This window comes from Rhinichthys klamathensis, unplaced genomic scaffold, assembly GCF_029890125.1.
Source record: "Rhinichthys klamathensis goyatoka isolate OS25496 unplaced genomic scaffold, OSU_Roscu_1.1 h1tg000114l_1, whole genome shotgun sequence".
NCBI lineage: Eukaryota > Metazoa > Chordata > Actinopteri > Cypriniformes > Leuciscidae > Rhinichthys > Rhinichthys klamathensis.
In genome coordinates, this window is record NW_026606651.1 from 1,696,469 (window position 1) to 1,711,327 (window position 14,859).

The 14,859-nt window shown below is 37.0% G+C and overlaps 1 protein-coding gene across 1 annotated transcript in view; it reads left to right on the plus strand.

Annotated features, from left to right (window-relative positions):
• Positions 1–14,859, plus strand: part of castor1 (cytosolic arginine sensor for mTORC1 subunit 1) — a 29,125-nt gene that overhangs the window by 4,649 nt on the left and 9,617 nt on the right. The window contains exons 2-3 of the mRNA XM_056254757.1: positions 3,071–3,141; positions 5,851–6,044. Of these exons, the coding sequence (XP_056110732.1) occupies positions 3,071–3,141; positions 5,851–6,044 (265 nt within the window). The remainder of the gene's footprint in view (positions 1–3,070; positions 3,142–5,850; positions 6,045–14,859) is intronic.

Consider the following 14,859-nt stretch of genomic DNA (forward strand, 5'->3'; position numbering starts at 1 on the left):
GAAGGTATGGGAATACTTCAAATTTAGTCCCAAACGTAAAGGTGTCGTTATTTGCGCTCTTTGTCAAATGGAGTTGACATCCCAAGTCTCCCGCATAGTGATAGCGGCTCCCTGATGACCGCAAATTAGTTAAAATCTCCCGGAATCTAGAGCTCGCGAGCTCCAAACCGTGTAGCGCGCGCAGCGAGGGAGAGAGCGAGAGACCTTGCGCATGTGTGTGCAAATGTGCGTGTGTGCCTTATGAAGCGCATGTAAACCCCACCCCCGTCAACAAAACCGAAAAATCAGTCCGGATGTTTTTTATGAGCACTGAAAACATTAAAATGAGCACCACATCCAAGTGTGATAGGGCTCATTTGAGTAGCCTACCAAACATTTTACAGTGTAGATACTCTGTAAGAACCAGATCAAAATTGTTGTGCATTGAATGTGCACTCCTGCAATTTCCATGTTACAAAAAAGAATCGTTCAATTAGTCGTTAGATTAGTCGACTAATCGATAAAATAATCGACAGACTAATCGTTTAATTAATAATCGTTTACCCCAGCCCTACTGTATATGTTTAATTTAAATAAAATGGTATTGCGGTTATGGCTTTGTGCAATTATCAAATTGTTAGGGCTCTGATTAAATTAAATTATATGAATGCGTCTCAAAGTGAAGCTCGACACTGTGCTCTTACACACTTCCAACACAGTGTTTGCAGCATTTCAAAGCGGCTCGGCTCTGTAGTAAATAAGCAGATGCAGTAAATGCTGTAGTAAATAATCCGCTCTAAATTTTAGGTCTCTTTAACATGCATTCGGGAACACTACATGGCCAACCATCTTTCCAAACTACTCTGAACAAAATGATAAACGCAACACTTTTGTTTTTGCCCCCATTTTTCATGAGCTGAACTCAAAGATCTAATACTTTTTCTATGTACACAAAAGGCCTATTTCTCTCAAATATTGTTCACAAATCTGTCTAAATCTGTGTCTAAACACCTCACAGGTGTGGCATATCAAGATGCTGATTAGATTATTGCACAGGTGTGCCTTAGGCTGGCCACAATAAAAGGCCACTCTAAAATATGCAAAATATAATGCAGTTTATGTATAACATAGCACACACCGAACCAAAACCGTGATAAAAACCAAACTGTGAGTAATTTGAACCGTTACACCCCTACCCTGCAGTATATACTGTATTAGTTAAATTACACGCATACAAATAATTCACATAATTATTAGTGAATGATACCCATTGTTACTTTTCTCATGAACATGCAAAGGAGAACTAAGGATTTAACAGTTAATAATGGATTAAATCTATTTTCTGACTTGGGAAGACTTTGAATAGAGTGCACCAATATAGAAAATAGTTCCCTCTCTTTTCTCACCGTTCTGGAGGATGTTGGTTTAACACCACTCCTATATTTCTCTTTTTTCCAGAAGGCTACAGAGCTCTCACAGGAAGTTGAACCCCGGGAGCTCTAGATGTTGTTAGGAAGTGTGAGACTAGCGGACACAATGCTGCTGTGCTGAGTTAGCCCTGAGGGTGGGGATGTATTATTTTCCCTCTGTTCGGCCCCAGGATTGATGTGCCTAGTCATTGGGGTCCGGATTGTATTCCGCTGAGTTGCAGACAGCACAGGAATCGGCTGCACTGGGCCTGTGGGTCGTGTATATTAGCTCTTCATTCAAATAAGGGCTGGCGCACTGGTGGTCTGATAGTGTTTCAGACTTCTTTAACTGCAGGAGTTAATGTGAAAGTTAAACAGTGCTGTGCACCATGTTAGCGGACTACTCCAAGAATGAGTACTGAAGTCAAAGCAAAGTTTCTTAGTGGTTTCTACTGCAAAAATAAATCAATAAAATTGCTACACAAAACTCATTTTTGCAAGCAGTTTCAGTCATCATTCATTGTGATTGCATAGGGAAACAAAACACCGGGACATTTTTCATAGAATAATGAAGTCATACAGGTTAGTAAATTATGCCAGAATTTATTTTTGAGTGAACTTTAAGGGTGTTGTGAGGTCACAAAAGTAGTATGATAAAATTGAGAAAAAAATTCTAATATTATTCATTAGCCTAACTATTGAATCTTTTTGTTTACCTTTTTTTGAGTGTAAATGTATAAAGGGTATCACCTTTCAAAAGTTTGTGGTCAGCAATTTATTTATTTATTTTTGTGAAGAAATTATTATTTTTTATACACCAAGGGTGGATTAAATATTAAAAATGACAGTGAAGGCATTTATAATGTTTCAAAAGATTTATATTTCCATTATTTTGAGCTTTCTATTCATCAAAGAATCCTGAAAAAAAAAATGTTTCAATGATTTCCAATTGTGTATTTTTTATCAAATAAATCCAGGCTTGTTGAGCATTTTACTTGTTCGAAAAAAAGTAAAAAATCTTACAGACCCCAAACTTCTGAAAGGTACAGTAGTGTATATTTAACTTAATGAATTAACATTATTAGAGTACATGACTGCTGTAAATAAATAATCAATATTACTGTATTTTATTTTTTGTTTCAGTTAAAAAAAAATCATGACCCAGTTTAGATTTCATTTGCACAATTCAACAGCTCAAGAGTTCTTTTCCCATGATTCCCGGCTGCTTCTCAGCTCTGTGGCTCTTAGACAATAGATCGACTGAATGAAGTGGAGCACGTTGTTCTGGGTTCCTGGACCGGCCCCTAAAATATTTGGGTCAAACCCCATCGTGAAGAAAGCAATTCACACAAACACACAATCTTGCGTTCTCTTCACCTCAAATTTATCAATCGCAACAAACCAGTTCAGCATCAACCGAAATGCAGAATCGTATAAATGAATTTCAGATGTTGTTGGCTCTAACTTTAAGTGAAAGAAAAAAACAGCTTTCACTTTTTCTGCAAAGTGGTCTGATGTGGTTTCTCTCCATCTCACGCCTCGCTGCTGGAACACTCTTCACAACAATCTGCCATTGTTTTTGTCCATTAATGCAATGTCTGATCTGTCTGTTTTGTTTTTTTCTTTCTCTCTCCCTTTATTTGTTTTCCCTCTCTCCTGTGGCTTTTCTCTTTCTCTCACAGATGCAAATTTTTCAGCCTCACAGAAACTCCGGAAAATTACACAGTTGTCCTTGATGAGGAGGGATTTAAAGGTACACACACACACACACACACACACACACACACACACACACACACACACACACACACACACACACACACAACAAACTGCTCTCCTAATTCTCTTGTGTTCAGTTGATGTTGACACGCATTGCCATGGAATGTACTGAGAATTATATCATTTCTTTGTTAATTCTGTTTGTTGTGATTATATGTGATATCAACTTTGATCCTGGGGATTAATAATCTGACATTTCACACTGTACATTTCTAAACCCTGAGTTAACATTCTTATTTGCATATATGCAGTGTGAACAGCCATGATTGGATAAATACAGCGGCAAAAATATTCAGCTAGAATATTCAGTATTTAAATACTTAATCTTTTTTTGACTACATTCAAGTTGAAATTAGTCTTTATTTGATTTATTACTTGAAACTGCATTGAAATGTGAAGAAGAATATGGAAATTTGACATACTTGAACAAGATAGACAGAATAATGCTTTCCATGATTTACTTGGCTGATAAAAAGGTTCATTATTCAAAATAATGCTGTTTGTATTTGAAGCAATAAAACATTAATTATATAAAAAAATATGTTCAAGTATCAAAATCTGCTCTATTAGCAGCACACACTAATCATTCATTTTGTGAAATATTAATAGAAAACATTAAATATTGATTATTATCATTACTTTCTACCATGTATAAAATATGTTGCTAAATATATATTTATAAATTATAAATATATTGAAAGAGCTCTCATGCTAACCAAGGCTACATTTCTTTGATCAAAATGCTATTTAAAAAAACAACAACAACAAAAACAGCAATATTGTCAAATGTTATTACAATTATTAAATCTTTTTTTTAAATTATATTTTATGTGTAATCAATTAGTTGTAATTATATTATATATTATTAAACGATTTTCTTTTAATATATTTTAAATGCAATTTATTCGTGTGGTAGCATCACTCCAGTCTTTAGTGTCACATTTTTTTCTTTTCTTCTCCAAAATCATTCTAATATGCTGATTTGGTGCTCAGTTGAAAATGGTTTTGCTGCTTAATATTTTATGAAATTCTTTGTAACTTGAATATAAATGCCTTTGCTGTCACTTGATCAATTTATTGAGCAAACTAAGACACATTGAAAGTATAATTTTTTTTTTTTATAAATAAATGTTTTTATTTTAACGTTTATTTATTTATTTTAACATTTATTTATTTATTTATTTGTTTTATTAATTTATTATTATTATTAGCAGGGCAACTGCAAATCTGAACTACTGACCCAATTCGACCAGCAGAAAAATATCCTGGTTGTTGTTGATCCCTGAAAAGATTGTCAATCCCTCAAACGATCTCTATTGGCTCTGGAGCATTGACCAGTGAGCAGGTGAACAGCACACTGAGTTCTTGGCTGTTATCATCGAGCCCCTCTGTAACCCTGTCCTTCGCCTCTGATCCAAACAGCTGTTTCCTCTGTGCTGACAAACCCCTGCGACTCTACAGCTAAAACCTTTTCTTCTCATTGTCTACAGGAAGGCAAAAACGACTATATAGGAACAAAGTTTCAGAGGCAGTGTTTGTTTGCAGGTGTTCTGATACGAGAACAAGATGTTTTCTTTCATTTTGAGAGGTCTGTGTGTCTAAAACGTATAATCCTGTGCGAGGTGTTAATTGGTTACAGAATCACCCTGTTCATTTCTGATCTCTTATGCTGTCAAAGTGGCATGCCTGCTCACGAAGACATTTGCAACTTCCTGCTGTAATTCTGTGAATAATTATAGACTCTGGATTAGTTAGTGTTAACACAATCAGTATTTGAGAAATAACTTACTATTCTGCTCTGTGGTTTAGTCTGTGATACTGTAATCTCATTGGACTAGTTTCATTGCATAGGGTTTATCTGAAGAAAAAGTGAGTGCTGTTTTCTTGTGCAAATCTCTCTGCCATGATGCTAGAGTTTGTTTGCTTATTGGTTGAGGTCCAAAAAGATCCTAAGATGCACTACTGTTCACAAGTTTGGGGTCAGTAAGATACATTTTTTTATTTTAGTATTTTTGGAAAGAAGTCTTTTGTTCACCGAGACTGCATTTGTTTGATTAAAAAAAAAAAAAACCATTATATTGTGGAATATTATTACATTTTAAAATGTTTTCTATTTGAATATTCTTGAAAATGAATTTTTTGTCCTGTGATCAAAGCTGAATTTTCAGCATCATTACTCCAGTCTTCAGTGTCACATGATCCTTCAGAAATCATTCTAATACGATGGTTTGCTACTCAAATAACATTTCTTATTATCAATATTGGAATGTGTAAACTGTTATTTGATGTATAGATTATTATTAGAGCATTTATTTTAAATAGTAATCATTTATTTATTTTATTTTGTTTTAAATGTTTTTACTGTCACTTTTGATCAGTTTAATGCATCTTTTCTGAATAAAAGTATTAAATTATTTCCACACACACAAAAAAAAAATCAAACTGACCACAAACTTTTAAACTGTAATGTATCAGTCCTTCTTTCAATGCAAGGCATTATCATCCACCAAGTAAAAATCACCCTATCATTCAGTGCAGAATGAGTTTCTCAATGAAGTTCTCCACTAAAAATGGTGTTTTCTCTACAAATGTCGTATAGTGTGTTTGGAAATGAATGTAAACCTGTTGTTTAAAACTGGTATATTTGATTGATACGGACTGATCCATCCTCCTGTTGTTCCAGAGCTACAGCTGTCCGAGCACTTGCAGGTGGAGGCCTCTACTTGGCTCCCGCTCAATGTCGTCTCCAATGGCAACGCCTCCAGCAGCTCACAGGCCGTGGGTGTCACCAAGATCGCCAAGTCCGTTATTGCGCCATTGGCTGAGCAGCATGTATCCGTGTTCATGCTCTCTACGTATCAGACCGACTTTATTCTGGTAAGCGAGTGTGTTGTGTCTTTGAGATCATTGGCTATGTTTCCATCCACCTATTTTACTGCAAATGTTGGATTATCGCATAAAAAGGCTGGGCGGAAACGCCAAGGTGCGCATAAATTCTAAATATGCACATAATTGTTTTTATCTGATAAGACATGCTCCTAAACTACGATGGAAACACAATCAGGGAATGCGCAACACAACACTCATGTGACCAGGAGTGGATGTGATTGGATAACTGGACTTACCAGTGGATCAGTTTCATTGCACAGCATCTGAAAATTGTTTTTGATCTGGTTTAATTCCCTCCCTGAAGTGTCTCACATGATTGAATTCTGAAAGGCCATGTGTCCACCAAAGCGTTTTTTCACGCGGCTGGCGTATTTTTAAAAATAGTTTTCAATGGGAGCGCCGCGTTTTTAGAACGCCATGAGCGTAACGAGGTGCTGAGCTTTTTTTACTTTACTTAGTTACCCCATATGTAAAGTAACTTTTTACGTTACTCGTTACTTTTACGTTACTTTTATGTTGCTTGACTGGGCAGAACCCAATATCTGTTCCTAAATGTGTAGGCCTACATAAAGTTCTTCTATGCAAAATGCCATATATAATGCCATAAATGCATAATGCATTTATCAAAATTTTGAATATTTATAAAGAAATGCCCGTTAATGGATTGAAACCTAGAAAGAAAGCCCCCAATAAAGACCAAAGCTCCCCGTTAGCACCCCCAAGAATAATTTCTGGAAGCAATTATATTCAGGCTGTATTCTATGGAAGTCCTGAACCGCATGGTGAAAAAAAAACAAAAAAAAAACTTATCTTGTTATTTCGACATAATAAGGGGATATTCTAATCTACATTAAGCCAAATTAAGCGTTCTTCTTATAATGGTTTTCTATGGGAGGAAAATGCTTAATGTGTAATTAAACACGTTGCGTTCATATTCTAGGCTCATCTGATTTTTTTGTACATAGTATAGCCTACTTTATTATGATGTTAGTATCATAATGATTAATATATGCATTTATCAAAACTTGATAAATGTTGCTGATAGGTTTTGCACGTAAACAAATGCCTTTCAACTTATGTGTGCAAAATTTAGAATTTAATGAATGTGCAGCAATTTGTACAAATAGAGAGTCTAGGCCTACTTTATGTGTTGTAGCCATGATATAAGCATTTAGTTTCATATTTGTTAAAATATTATAATGTTATTTTTTTCATCTATGTTAATTATGAAAAGTGAACAGCATGAGTAAGATGGATGCGCAATATATCGGAGGCAATGAGTGGGTCAGACATGATTTTGACCACTTCATTAAGTTTTGTTTTGAAGAAAGCCTTTCTTTAAAGTGAATTTCGTTTTGTATAAATCGTGTCTTAATTTTAATCAATTTCTTTATCAACCAATTGCCTGGATTTAATAAATAAGCAGCAAATATAGCAGACAATATAATCATGACATGGAGGCGCCGGCGCGGTCACTTGTTGCGCGTGAACTGGAGCATCTCATCATAAATTAACTGAAACTCAGCGTATGCCTCACAGACATGAGAAATATATCTATATATAGAAAGCTTGAAATGTCTTTAAACGAAACAATTCAAAACGAAAAGAAATAGGCTAATCTCTGATTATGTAATCCATTATGTGCATTTCCCTCTGTAGGCGTTCACGGAGATGGCGATCGCTGTCAAATCTGTCAAATGACGGAGATTGCTGTCAAATCTGTCCCTGGGAAAAGTAACTTTGTGCCGAATTGAAAAAGGAACTACGTTTCGTTACCAAATTTTCAGTAGTAGCGCGTTACACTACTTTTTACCCGAAAAAGTAGTTGCGTTACTGTAACGCTGTTACACACAACACTGCCGACCAACCGCCACATTCTGCTTGTACAAACGTCAACAGATGACAACAACAAGCATAGGACTCGCATATTTCTTCACTGAATTTCCACGACACAAATTGGTACTCGTTATAACAGCGGAAACAACTTAAAATACTACGTCGTTTTCGTCATACAGATAAGAGTAAGACATCATTCGTCTGTTTTTGTCGTTGTACACTCACAATAAAAACAAATCATTCTGCTTTTATAAAATAATGCTTCTTTCTGCCGTCCCGGTTTCCTTTCCGTGAAGTTAGTGGAGTGCGTATTAGCAAGCTATTCTGAACACGTCTGAACTCCTCGGGTGCTTCTCATTTCTTATTTGTGGATCCTCGTTTCCGTTCCTCGTGTCTTAGCTCCACCCCTTAGGATGCAAGGGAAGGATACACCTGTGTTTCCTCGTTTCCCGTGTCCTCGCGGTTCAATCGACCTATGGCTAAGCCACGCCCCCTCCACTCACTCGAAAAAAACAGTCAACATTCCGTGACAGGCGCCGTCACAGTAGGAGACATTTCACAGGAGGCAATTGATGATTTTTGGAGACAGAAAGATTATATATCATCTCGAAGTCACCAAAAGGGCCTTAACTATTCATTGGAGGGTTATATTAATAATTTTATTGTTGAGAAGGTCGATGAAAAGCTTCAGCTCCAGGCAAAAATGTACAGGTCACAGTGTAAACGTGATAAACCACATCTCGTTGCCATCACCATCTCAGACAACAAGATAGAGGATCAGCATTGTTCACGCCCTGCAGTATTTACATGAATCTTTCAGCACAACATTGCTAACATTTGTTATCTCGGTTATTTAAAGATACGTTAATGAAGCTAAGTGACATGATGTACAACGCAGCTAGAAGCTAACTTCAACGTTTTCTAATGTTAGCCTAACGCTGGGGTCAGATAGATCAGACCCCCAGACAGCGCTGGGGTCAGACAGATCAGACCACAACCTGAGAAAGTAGTTACTTTGTCTGTTTTCGAAGAAATTGAAGGTTCAATTTTGGAAGAAACCGTACAGCACCTTAAAACATCAACCTGCGCCCTTGACGCACTTCCCACATCTTTTTTCAAAAGTGTGTTAAACAGCTTAGAAGCAGATCTCCTAGAAGTGGTAAATGCCTCACTTCTCTCTGGTAGTTTTCCAAACTCCCTGAAAACTGCAGTTGTCAAGCCCCTCCTGAAAAAGAGCAATCTGGATAAGACCATCTTGAGCAACTATAGGGATCTCCCAGTCACGTGACCCCTAGCCGCTTGTCAGCCATTTTGACGGAATACATCCATCGGCTACTCTTAGATCCATTACCGTGGGTAATATATATTATTAGTATATTATACTAATAATATAATTATTAGTATATTATTATACTAATAATATAATTATTAGTATAATTAGCCTAAATATTGAAATACTTTGCGCTACAGTATTGATATAATTGCATGCGCAAAATCATGGTACAAAATATCTCGATACTGAACAGAATCGATTTTTCCCCCACCACGTCATGTCATCACACTTATTATTAGCATCACAAAAATAAATATACAAGAGGAAGATAAAGGAATTAGGAATCATATATCCATATGAAGCACCACAAGTTCTTTTTACAGGCATTAAATGTGTAGAAAAACTTCCTGACATTGAGTTCGGTGACATTACAGCTACCTTATTCACATCCCATCACGCTACACCGGAGCTTCATTAAAAGAAAATTATTTTTCAATCATCACCGCAAAGGTTGGTCAATGTATTTTTTTCATCAAATTATAGTACCTGTAATAATTTTTAAACTGAGTTTACAGGGGAAAACACAAAACAAAATCACCAACAAGATTAAGTGCATATTTTGATTACCAAAAAACAGGACACTCCCGGCAAACAGATAGGCTACTCAAATGATACTCGATATTTACTCAAAGATGCCTTATTAATTAATACATTTAAAGTAGCCTCCTCTGTATGGATAGAAAATTGTTATATTACAAGACACAAATTCAGATAGGCTTCTCAGAGGTTACTCAACATGTTTTATTATGACAGGTTTAAAAAATAATCAATGAAATAATGATAGAAATAATGTCTCTTCTGTATTAGAAAAATAAATATATAAATGATAAATAACTAAAAGAAATACCTCCAAATTGAACAAAAATAGCTCTCACAAACTTACAAAAACGAACTAACAAAATGTATTTATATCTTTAGTTTTCTTCCTCTTTATCCTGTTTTTCTTCCTCGTCCTTGTTTGCCCATCTATATTTTGCTGTAGAGCTGATCTTTCCAAGCAATTTTTTGAAAAGCAGGACATTTTCATCACTTTATAAAAAACAGCCAGGACGGCCAGGACAGGACGTGAAAACAGGACATGTCCTGGTAAAACAGGACTGTTGATCACCCTAATTAAGTGTATCTTTAATGAATTTGTTTAATCTAGTTTGATCCAAGAAAAACGAAATAATAGCCTATATTCTTTTTTATACTTGTCTCAACCTGTGTTTCTAACGATTTATAAGAAGTGTCAAATAAAATACAAGATCAGCTTTTGGTATTTGAAAACGAAAGAATGTAATGTGATAATAGGCCGCCGCCTAACGAATTAACTGATCTAGGAATGCATGTATGCGTTTTGCCTGTTTATTGCCGCCAACCACTTTTCTCCGTTTTGTTTCTTTTGGGATACGGTATAAAGATATTCCTTTTGTATGATCACGTATCTGATCGCATCCAAATGCACAGCATCGCTCGGGCATGATATGAATATTTCGCGACGAGCTGTATTATCACCGGCGGTTTAGCATTTTCTATACCGTCAAGATGGCTGCTCCAAATGGCGTGACGTCACGCGGGACGTCCCTATAGACCGATCTCAAATCTTCCTTTCATAGGCAAGATCATTGAAAAAGTTGTCTTCAATCAGCTGAACAAATTCTTAAGCTCAAATGGATACTTTGACAATTTTCAATCTGGTTTCCGATCGCTTCACAGCACAGAGACAGCGCTCATAAAGATAATAAACGATATTCGCTTAAATACTGATACAGGCAAATTATCAGTGCTGGTACTACTCGACCTCAGCGCTGCATTTGACACTGTTGATCACGACATACTTCTTGACAGGCTGGAAAACTGGGTGGGGCTTTCTGGGATAGTCCTAAAATGGTTCAGGTCATACTTAGAAGGGAGAGGTTATTATGTGAGTATAGGAGACCATAAGTCTGAGTGGACATCCATGACTTGCGGAGTCCCTCAAGGCTCAATTCTTGCACCACTCCTGTTCAACCTGTATATGCTCCCAATGAGCCAAATAATGAGAAAGAACCGAATCTCTTACCACAGCTATGCAGACGACACACAGCTCTACTTAGCCCTATCGCCTAACGACTACAGCCCCATTGACTCCCTGTGCCAATGCATTGATGAAGTCAACGGTTGGATGTGCCAAAACTTTCTTCAGTTAAACAAAGACAAAACTGAAGTCATTGCGTTTGGAAACAAAGATGAAGTTCTCAAGGTGAATGCATACCTTGACGCTAGGGGTCTAACAACTTAAAATCAAGTCAGGAATCTTGGTGTGTCTCTAGAGTCAGACCTTAGTTTCAGTAGTCATGTCAAAGCAATAACTAAATCAGCATACTATCATCTGAAAAATATTGCAAGAATTAGATGCTTTGTTTCCAATCAAGACTTAGAGAAACTTGTGCATGCTTTTATCACCAGCAGGGTGGATTATTGTAATGGACTCCTCACTGGCCTTCCTAAAAAGACCATAAGACAGTTGCAGCTCATACAGAACGCTGCTGCCAGGATTCTGAGCAGAACCAGAAAATATGAACACATCACACCAGTCCTCAGGTCTTTACACTGGCTCCCAGTTACATTTAGGATTGATTTTAAAGTATTATAACTGGTATATAAATCATTCAATGGGCTAGGACCTCAAAATATTGCAGATATGCTCACTGAATATAAACCTAACAGATCACTCAGATCATTAGGATCACATCAGCTAGAAATACCAAGGGTTCACTCTAAGCAAGGAGAGTCTGCTTTTAGCTATTATGCCAGCCGCAGCTGGAACCAGCTTCCAGAGGAGATCAGATGTGCTCCTACAGTAGTCACTTTCAAATCCAGACTCAAAACACATCTGTTTAGCTATGCATTTACTGAATGAGCACTGTGCCACTGTCCGTCCGACTGTTTTTACTGTACTGGTTTTGTCTTTGTTTGTTTTCTAATTTCTAATTTATTTATTTTTATAATCTCTGGAAGAGATTTTGAAGGAGAGCGGGAGAGTCTTCACTCCGATGAGGCGAGTGAAGGAGTAAGTTATACTGCTGTATAAGAAGTCGCTGAGAGCGTCGTTAAGGGTAACGGCAGCAGACAGCGCACGAAGCGTGCTCTGTGGGGGCCCCGCTGGGCATTACTGGTGTAGCACCACCCCAGCAGAGTACGTCCCTGGGCTAGAGGTCCAGTGGCACCGTAAACCGGCTCAATCTCTTCCATCTCAGTTAGGGGTGGACCAGTACTACTTTATTTGATTTTTTATTCTAAACTGTTTTAATTATTCTTATTTGTTTTGATTATTTTAATTTCTTCTATGTAAAGCACTTTGAATTGCCATTGTGTATGAAATGTGCTATATAAATAAACTTGCCTTGCCTTGCCTAACGTTACGTTAGAGATGTTAAAGATAACGTTCAAATACGTTGTTGACTTAGAACAGATGTAGACATCCTTGTTTAATTTATCCACGTTTAGTTGGTGTTGTGGTCTACCGCATAAATTTATCCAGAGCAGACACTTATCTCGGTTGAGATGTGGCTTGGGAAAGGGTAAAAAATACACACCGTCGCCCTGCCTCTCGGGATACCGAGTGTCGGAGTTGCATGTACCCCATGCACACCGTTTGACCATTTTAAACTTAAAATGACAAGAAAAAACATATAAAAACGAATGAAAACTGACTAACTGCAATGCATTTCAATGGACGTGGAAGCAGAGAATGTCCGAGTGTATTAGGTTAGCTATGCGCACTGTGATTGGCTCATCGCGTTTGGGGGCGTGGCTTAGCCATAGGTCAATTAGAGAATTGAGATGCCCTTTAAAATGGCTGAGGTCATCGTCAAATTGAGTATTGAGAAGCACCCATTGTTTTGGGTTGGTGCATAGATTCTCTCCTCTTCTGCTCTTTTTCCTGTTGTGGCAGTTAGCAGACAGCATTGCATTACTGCACGTGACCCATTCTGGATTGGAGTGTGGATCACCTGTTACTGACTGTACTCGGTGTTTGACTGTATGCACCAAACCGTGGCGGTTCAGGACGAATACATGTACCGGCGTTACACCCCTATTGCATTCCCAAACACCAGCATAGCATGACAGAGTTTATTGCATTTCGTCTGCACATTCTGAGATTCTAGTCATTTATGATGTAGGATAAAGTAGCCACAGTGGTCTCCCCGATTGCATACACTTCCATTTTTATTACAGATATTTTGCACCCATTTCCCAGGAAGTTAGTGACCGTTTTGTTCTCTTGAACACATGGGATGGAAACTTTATTCGCAAATGTTTTATGCAATATTCCAATTTTGTGCACAAGTTAAATTAGCGTTTTTTTTTAATAGAAACATAGCTAATAACAAACATATTTCTTATTCAAGCCTATCAGCAACTTTCCTAGAAATAATTGGATGAGTTTAGCCTGGAAGTATTGTGTCAGTGACTATCCTTGAAGTCCCCGTGAACCGGAAGTTGCAAACGACTTTTCTCCAGTGTTGTGACGTATTTCCGAGAGAAACGGAATACTAAATGAGGCAAAATAGTGGGCGTGGCTTTTTTTTCAACTAGCACCTGATTGGATCTAGAAAAGTAGGTGTTTTCATTCAGCCTGTCTACTGTCAGTTGGAGGGGCGTGATTACGGATGTTAAGAAGACGCCCAAACCGTCAAACCTAAGTCATCAGGGAAGGTCCTCCAATGCAGAGGGGAGGGGACATTTCAGATTTTGATTAAAGATTACAAAGGCAAAACATTTTTTTGTGTGGATTGACTTGCATGGATGAATTGTTCACCACAAAACGATCAATTTAGGCAAACAAAGTAAGTGTGGTCAATTTTGAATTCATGGGGACCTTAATATTTATTCTTGCATGTCATATGACATATTCTTTACGTGTCACAACCCTCAAGGAGAAGTTAAAGCTTCCATAAACTTTCCAACTTAAATGTTAACTTTATTTATTTATTTTAGATATTGATAATTATGATAACTCTGACATGACCGGAACGCAGCAGTATTATTTCATAATTATTTGTATGTATTTGTTGCTTATCTGTTGTTGGGGAAAAATAGCTTTGTGCTGTGAATGTGATTTACTAAGCAGAGAAAGCAACAAACACAGAAGTGGAGCTGCCGGACATTTGGCTGAACCCAGAGACACAGAACAGTGTTAATAAATAAAGTATTAAGGAAACATGCTCTAACATAAAACACACCTGCTTGTTGTAAATGTTTTACAATTTTATGACCCCCTTTTGTTTTCAATAAGTTGGTAGATGTGTAATGAAAGTGATGATGTCTGGAGATTTATGTGCTAGAATCAGAACTCTTTTTTTCTTTTTTTTCTGAATCCTTGACCTTGATTTCCCCTCCAAAAAAGAAGACATTTAGAAGACTGGCACCAAATAGTCACCCACAGGGGGTGCTACAACAACAACTAAAAACTTAATCTTCATAACTGTTTGATTCAATTTTGCTTGTTTTTTTGGTTACACTTTTTTTTGGTGTCCTTGTCATACATTTAAGTACTGAGAAATATTAATTAACTACATGCACTTACTATAGTGTTATGATTAGGTTTAGGGTTATGCATAATTTACAGTTATTACTATAGTAACTACATGTACTGTAACATCTTTA